At 52.2% G+C, this 8,406-nt stretch overlaps 1 protein-coding gene across 1 annotated transcript; it reads left to right on the top strand.

The window, feature by feature from the left end:
* The first annotated feature begins 229 nt into the window (after window positions 1–229).
* LOC127344585 (cytokinin dehydrogenase 5-like) lies at window positions 230–4,358 on the top strand. The gene is made up of 5 exons (XM_051370892.2): window positions 230–1,164; window positions 1,250–1,377; window positions 2,196–2,462; window positions 2,851–3,116; window positions 3,802–4,358. Exons 1-5 carry the CDS (start codon window positions 579–581, stop codon window positions 4,139–4,141), a joined length of 1,587 nt encoding a protein of 528 aa, XP_051226852.1. The 5' UTR covers window positions 230–578; the 3' UTR covers window positions 4,142–4,358.
* The last annotated feature ends 4,048 nt before the right edge of the window (window positions 4,359–8,406 follow it).

The raw sequence follows: 8,406 nt of genomic DNA on the forward strand, positions 1-8,406 counted from the left end.
GGCGGTGCCGTCGATGTGATCGCGCAGGTTGTACTCGCGGAAGAGAAGGTAGAAGTACGTCTTCCAGGCGAGGTAGTTGGCGGCGGTGGTGGACAGCTTGACGGGGACATGGTCGGTGATGGCGACGACGCGGAGCTGGCCGGGGTCGGGGTTGGAGGTGCCGCCCTAGCTGTAACCCGATCTTTGGGCGGCCATACACGATCGCCTAATCTGACACTGGAATTTAGAGTTGACGATGGATTGTGCGTGAGTCGTGACGCGACCGCCCTCCGGATTAGTTTAATCTTGGGCGGCCCCATCACGCGCGCTGTCGTGCTCTGTTCCCGCGATAGAATGTAGGAGCACATCAATCCCTCTCTCGGTCTCCTCCTTTTCTCACTTTGTCTACCACCCCTTCCTGCTGTCCCCATCCTATAAATACCTCCTCCTCGCCACAACACAACACATCGTCCACAGCTCCTCGATCTTCTTCCTTCTTCCTCCCGTTTCTAGTGCGTGTTCAAGCTACTCGTAACGGGAAACCAGGGAATTATCCACAAAGAAACAGAGGGCTGTTCGTTCCTTCATTGGTGTTGGCAATGGCGCGTTGCTTGGCGTTCATGGTGTTCTGCCTCGTCTCGACCGTCGGGCTGCCGCTGCCGCTCGAGCCCGCTGAGCTGCTGCAGCTGGGCGGCGGCGGGCGGCTAAGCGTCGACCCGGCCGACCTCCGGGAGGCGTCCGGCGACTTCGGGGGCTTCACCCGCGCCGAGCCGCTGGCCGTGTACCACCCGCGCGGCGCCGGCGACGTGGCCGCGCTGGTCCGCGCCGCGTATTCCCGCGGCGACGGCCTCCGCGTGTCGGCGCGGGGCCACGGGCATTCCATCAGCGGGCAGGCGCAGGCGCCCGGCGGGGTAGTGGTGGACATGAGCCGACATAAGGCGGCGGCCCGGGCATTGCCGGCGTACTCGTCGGCGGTGGGCGGGCACTACGTGGACGTGTGGGGCGGGGAGCTGTGGATCGACGTGCTCAACTGGACGCTGGCACACGGCGGGCTGGCCCCGCGGTCGTGGACGGACTACCTCTACCTCTCCGTGGGCGGCACCCTCTCCAACGCCGGCATCAGCGGGCAGGCCTTCCACCACGGGCCCCAGATCAGCAATGTCTACGAGCTCGACATCGTCACCGGTACGTCCCCACCACCTTGCCCCCCCGCGGTACGTGCGCAAGCGTTCTCGTCGTTGCTGACCCAATACATTCCGGCTGTTGGCAGGGAAGGGAGACACGGTGACATGCTCGGCGACGACGAACTCAGACCTGTTCTTCGGCGCGCTGGGCGGGCTGGGGCAGTTCGGGATCATCACGCGGGCTCGCATCGCGCTCGAGCCTGCTCCCCGCAAGGTAACACTCTCTCTAGCTAACACGCATACTAAGCATCATCCCATTTTTTAAGCTCCACTTCTTCTTTGTTTAATATCCATGCCGGCCGTTAATCCACCTGCTCGCTGTAGAAGACGATGGAGTATCTCGTGCGCCTTTCCCTCTCCTTCTTTTGTGTCATCGCTCTCGCTTTCCAACTTCAATTTCAATGGCCCAACGGGGAACTTGACACTAGCCGTGCAAGTGGCAGGCGCCCCGCTTCGCGGGGGGTGCGACCTCCATTGTTAGGTACACTGAAAATTACCACAAGTTAACCAACCAACCGATAAAGATACCGATAAGACCAAAACGTGTTTGCTAATTATAGCACAAATCCACCCGTCTACCTCGACCAGCTTACGGCATGTGCGACACGTATGCTAATTAATCGTTATCTCTACTTTTTGCTTCAACAATTTTAGGGGATTTCATATTAAATCAACAGTCTTTTCATTGGTACTATTACTAGCGTTCAAAGTCCACCCCACGAAAAGTCTTTGAAATATCAGTTTAGCTATCAAGGTCAGGTGGTTGGGATCGATCGATTCATGAATTTATGTCTTGCTAACCAATTTGGTCTGGTATATACTACAGATACCGTTTTGTTTAGCTCGTGCGATCTTTCACAAGATCTTGTACACGCAGCTTCTTAATAAGCTGTCCCTCAAAAAAATCTTCTTAATAAGCTGACTAATCAATCAATGCTAGTTAGTTATCAGGCCGTGATCATGGCTGATTCAGCAACCCCATCGGCTTGACAGTGTGGCTAATGATTGTGCACGTTGGTTTGCTTGCTATAGGTTCGGTGGATCCGGGTGCTCTACTCCAACTTCAGCGAGTTCACCGCCGACCAGGAGCGGCTCATCTCGCAGCACGGCGGTCACCGGTTCGACTACGTGGAGGGCTTCGTGGTGGCCGCGGAGGGCCTCATCAACAACTGGAGGTCCTCCTTCTTCTCGCCGCAGAACCCGGTTAAGCTTAGCTCGCTCAAGCAGCACACCGGTGTGCTCTACTGCCTCGAGGTCACCAAGAACTACGACGACTCCACCGCCGCCACCGTTGATCAGGTCTGCCGCCTGTCCTTGCCGACCCAGTAATGCCTACTGCTTCCTCCTGACCGTCTGATTTGTTTATGACGGTAGTACTCAATTCCTAGTATTGCTGCTGATCAGGGACCCTAACCAATCATTGGGTTATATATATGCTTTCATTTAGTTATGGGCGGTTTAGTCCCTATAGTATAGAACATAATTTAGGCCACACTCCTGTAGTATAAAATGACACCCACATGCAGGGCACAATGGATGTATAGATCTTGGCATACGTAATACAAGATCCTACAATTCCCTTAGCGAAGCACGCACTATTAGTTTATCAACCCATTGGCGGCTAGACTTGACAATTTTGTATTAGTGCATTGAGTTGCCAAGTCTAACTAACAAAGTAATTTTGCAGGAAGTGGATGCGCTGCTGGGCGACCTGAACTTCCTGCCGGGCACGGTGTTCACCACCGACCTGCCGTACGTGGACTTCCTCGACCGCGTCCACAAGGCGGAACTGAAGCTTCGCAGCAAGGGGATGTGGGAGGTGCCGCACCCGTGGTTGAACCTCTTCGTGCCGGCGTCGCGCATCGCCGACTTCGACCGCGGCGTCTTCCATGGCATCCTCGGCAGCCGCACCTCCGGCGGACCCATCCTCATCTACCCCATGAACAAGCATAAGTAAGTCAACCTGCCGTTTTTTTGCTCAACTGATCGAGTCAACTTATCTAGCTAGCATACTATAGCATGAATCTGTGTCTACCCAGTTGACCAGCTCATCACCGTCCTCCATATGCAGGGCGGCCCATCGCCGCCCATCCATGCGCGTATGATATCCACCTACCTTGCACGATCGAGCCGGTCACGTTCCAGGGCGGGCGATCTCACATGCGACACAACACTGCTACAGGTGGTGGTTGTTACCATGATTGGCGCCACACAAGCTAACACTAGAGTATTATATAGCAGGTCGTTGCTTAATTAGTTTCCCGATTGCCATCACCTTCGCTAGGATCTGCTGATCTGTGAATGGCCGCGGACATATCGCGCACTGGGGTGACAGCCTCTATTCTCAGTTTCTTACTAGTAGTATATTCTCTAGGCTCTAGCAAGCTAGCTAGTGGCGCCACCATGGTTTCCTGGCCTGCGCCGACCAGTGGCATTCTGAATGCAAGATGCGTTGTCGCTTTACACATGCTTAGCGCGAAAGCACGCACCAGAGAATCGGCTGTAACGGCGCCCAATCTCTTTTAACTGAACGAACTGTGGATGCTTTTCCTACTATGTTTCAACCTTTCCATGATGAGCTACCTCCTGTTAGTAAAGATAAACTGAATTCTGATGGACATTTTGTGTAATCGTGCAGGTGGGACCCGAGGAGCTCGGTGGTGACGCCCGACGAGGAGGTGTTCTACCTGGTGGCTTTCCTCCGATCGGCGCTGCCGGGCGCGGCGCAGAGCCTAGATGAGCTGGTGAGGCAGAACCGCCAGATCCTCGACTTCTGCGCCGGCGCCGGAATCGGGGCCAAGCAGTACCTGCCCAACCACAAGTCCCAGCCCGACTGGGTGGCGCATTTTGGCCCGGAGAGATGGGCGCGGTTCGCCAGCCTCAAATCCAAGTACGACCCCAGGGCCATGCTGGCCACCGGGCAGGGGATCTTCCCGCCGCCGGCAACAGACTCGGCTCCGCTCTTGTCCGATTCTTGATCCAGAAGGATGGCTACGACGAGTAGCTATAGGTTGTAGCTAGCTAGGCGTAAGTAATTGGAGATCGAAGAGGAAGATTAGTTAGTTTTGACGATGTATATATAGCTACTTAACTCACCCAATCCAATTTGGTTGGTTATGTCCATAGGAATGCGTTGTCGTATTCCAAATTCATGCAGGCAGAGCAATGCTTTGTTCAAAGATTTTTCTCTTCAAACGGGGAACCTCCTGGGCTACTTCATCAATAGATACTACTCAGGGATCATTAGACATAGTATTCGTTACAACTCAGGGATCACTAACTTATTAGACATAGTATTCGTTACAACTCAGGGATCACTAAGTGCTGCTGCATGAATCAGCCAGTTAAACACGCATAAACTGACCATAAAACACACCACAGTATCATCTTGTAATTGGAGATCAATGAACAAGTGTTATATTGTTTCATCTTTATCACAAAGCAACACTTCATTTTTTTTACAAGATTGTCTTTTGCTAAAAAAAGACTTTACGGTTGAAGAAACACGTGAAAATCTTTTTTCAGATGTATTTTCATCTTTCAAATGTATTTGCGTAAGCAAATTGTATGACCATTCATCTAATCTTAATAAATATATCTAACTGTGAACATCCTCCCAAAGGCCGTTGCCGTGTAAATTGTCGACGCGCACGGTAAAGGCGCCGTTCCCGTCGGATTCGTTGTCGGCCATGTTTTGTCGTGCGTGCACGCACGGCAAAGGCTTTGCCGTGCATTTAGGCGCCTTTGCCGTGCAATGTGCCGCACGGCAATGCCTCCTTTTCCCGTAGTGATTATTGTCATTCAGTTGTATATCCATCATCCGATGAACTAAATGTAACCACATTGTCAATTTGTTCTGGATAAGTGCCGTCTAAACGCAACATTTAACGAATTATGCGACACAACATCAGCCACCAAAACATCTTTTCGTTGGACAATACTACACAACAATGGATATTAAAGAGCTAGAGGTGCGTCCCCAAGCCATGTGTCTTCCCAAGTTTCCAAACCATTACCAACTTGAAAATGACCTCTACGGGAGAAATCATCTTTAACTCTTAATAATCCTTTCCAAAAGGAGAATCAAAAGCATTTGGCTTCACTTGAGGACTTGAGGTAACATTTTTGAGATAGCCTAAGCAATGCAAATGGCCAATATAATGCTTTTACGTGTCCTCCACTGATGGGGAATAATGGGAAGATGACACATAAATGCCAAAAACAACGTAGCAACGACGACTTCGGCGGCAGCAGGACACTCTCAAACGCGGCCAGGTTCATCCGCCAACGCCGCCCGAGCCGCAAATGTGTCACTGGGAACCAGGCCGTACGTACGTCTAGCTTAGCTAGGAAGACGCATCATCTTTTCAGCAGTACTCTTTGACGCACGAAGGTTGGTTACGTGCATGCATGCCGCGCATTCCATTTCTACCGTGTGTGCGTGGATGTGCATGGTTGGCTGTTTGATTTCTTCAGGAGGCGCGCTCTAAACCTGATGAGCCAAGAACATAAACGTTAACTCAATTGATGTGTACTGTGGACAGAGCTAGCTAGATATTTTAATGTCGCAGTGAACCTAGACATAATGCGCTTCCGTCGTAGGCCAACAAAAAAGGGGTAAAAGGGGATCCCCACTACGTTATGGCATTGTGCTGTTTGATGCTGCACTAGGATGGTTTGTTGATTGATGACTGAGGTCTAAACTCCAAGGGTTAACTGGCTAGCGCACTCACGGATGATCTGAAATTCGAACGGTTCTTAGCAGACTAGCTGCAACATTGATGAGCACAAGGATGAAGGCAACATTGTTGTTACATACTTGTGACATCACAGGCCATTATACTCCGCCTCTTTGACGCCCTAGCCGCCAGGGCTCCCGTGACGTCCCCCAGGGCTTCACCGGGGCGATCCCACGCCGCCACCAACAACAAGGCCTCGAGCGGCCCCGTCTCCGTCGCTGCCGCCGGCACAGGCCGCGGTGGCGGCAGCCCCTGGTGTCTAAGGCGCTGGGGGAAGGGGCAGCGACTCCTTCGGAGGGGCGGCTGGGGCGGCTGGGGCGGCGCCGACAGAGCGGGTCGTGGGTGGTGGTCGGGGCGGCGAACTCGGACATGGAGGCGGTGGTTGATGTTGCCTTGATGTGGGCGACGGTGACAAGCTGTGGGTCTAGGGTGCCCGCCTAGGCCCGTCGTCTCTGACAATGCGGATTGGTGGCTTGTGGAGGAGGAGTCGTTGTGGTGCCGGCATTGGGCGAATCGGAGAAGTCCTCCTCGGAGGCGCTGACGTGCGATAGCCATGGCGGGTGGCGGCTGCAGCTGGCCTTACCCAGATTCGATATGGGCCAGCGGCTGCGGAGGCAGCTGCGTGCTTGGTTCTGGCGTGGCAGGCTGGTGGCGTGAGGGCTGCTGGCTTGGTCGAATAAAGGAGGCGGTCCTAGAGTTTCTCTCACGCCAAGACGAAGATCCGCCTGATGTTTGTCTTCCATGATCTGGTTGCAGTGTCGTGTTTTGGAAGGCTCTCCCGGCAAATATAACAGTTCATTTCTTGCCTAGAGTTTGCTGGACTGTATGGTATTTGGCCGTGGCACCTATGTTTTCTCTAACCGTTTATGGCCAGAGGGAGCATTTCGAAGCTCGGTGTGTTCTCGTTCCATAGTGCTGGCGGAGAATGTCATGGAGACCGTGATCCGTTGGACTGACAATGGTGGTTCGAGTCTGTGCAGTGTTTGAGGAATTGGCTTGGTGATTTGGGACTTGGAGCAGTGTCATGCAAGTGGGGGCGACTGCATAGGAGAAGGTCAGAGTCCTAATTCTCGGGATGAAAACCCAAGTTCTGACCTTAGTTGGTTGTGCGTGAAAATGGCCTTGTTGAAGGCATTGTTTTGAGAACCAGGATTTTCTTCAAGGTGAAAACATAAGAGCTATGATGCCTTGGTGGTGTTAATATTGTTGTTTCAAGGAATAAATCAGTGTAGCGGGACTTTTCTTTTTTATAATTCTTGTTTCTTTTTAGCTGTGTGCATCCGTAGTGCAACTAGAACAATATGTTGTTGCAGAGGCTGGGTGTAATTGGTATCTTCGCGATATTAATATATACTTTTTATCGAGAAAAAATATCATATATGTACTGCCAAGTAGGAGTAGTTGAGATGTTGACATGTTGTAATTAATTATGATGGTAATTGTGTGAGTATCAGCACATCACACCTCACGCAATAATATGCCTACACAAAGAATTACAAGAGGTTTGGAAACCTTCGTTCTATATGGAGTACATTCGGTATCAGGCCATCTCCAAGGCGACCATCCAAATCAGATGTTGTCAGTATGTGGGGCATCATGGACAAAGACAGACACATCGATGTATGCATGTCAGTTTGGATCGCACGTAACACCCAACGTGGCCACCCATTTGAGCGCCACGTGGACTCGTCTTCTTGGACGCAACCCAGGGCAGGCTCGACGGGATGTATCGATGGTAGATGCGGTGCCGCGAGGGGTGAGCCCTAGGCACCGGGGACAACTGCTCCAGATGGTCGGGAGTGCCAGGAGTGGCGCGTGACTCACCAGCGTGTGGGAATAGGCAAGCCACAACCGACAAGATGGCCCGGCTCCATGCACGCCAGGACAGCGAGACCAATGTACGTGTCGCCGTGCGCACAAAGGAGCACATGGAGAGGGTGAACGCGGAGAGCATGGAGGCGCATCGTAACTTCAAGGAGGCGGAGCGCGCGCAGCTAGGTAGGTGAGGAGGAAGGCTGCCCACGAGAGTGCAAACGAGGTAGGGCCATCGAGCTGAAGTTGGAGTCAAACCCTCGCGCACACGGATAGGCAGCGTTTAGTGAAATCCTCGGCCATAAGGACGCCGAGGTCCTAGGCTAGTTTTATAAAATATAATATTTATTTAATTTTAATTTAAAAAATCCTTCCCTATGACTGATATGCCATGGACGGACATATGCGAACACAAGCGGCATCCACGCTACATCCATATCCAAGCAAAGTCGATCCAAATTTAGGCTAGCTTTGAATCCCCACGGACAAGAAAATACATACTCCGTATAACCGATTTTGCATTCAAGGTTGGGCCGCATTTTCTATCCGCGGAGACCTATTCAAACATGCGTGGACGAAATGAGTGACCTCGTTCAAGATGGCTTTTCCACCCACGATCAAGACAATACCGGCCGAAAAATACATATTGAAGCCCCAGCGATGAATCCAGGGACCAACAGAGTGACCAGCAC

Source organism: Lolium perenne, chromosome 3 (assembly GCF_019359855.2).
Source record: "Lolium perenne isolate Kyuss_39 chromosome 3, Kyuss_2.0, whole genome shotgun sequence".
NCBI classification, from domain to species: domain Eukaryota; kingdom Viridiplantae; phylum Streptophyta; class Magnoliopsida; order Poales; family Poaceae; genus Lolium; species Lolium perenne.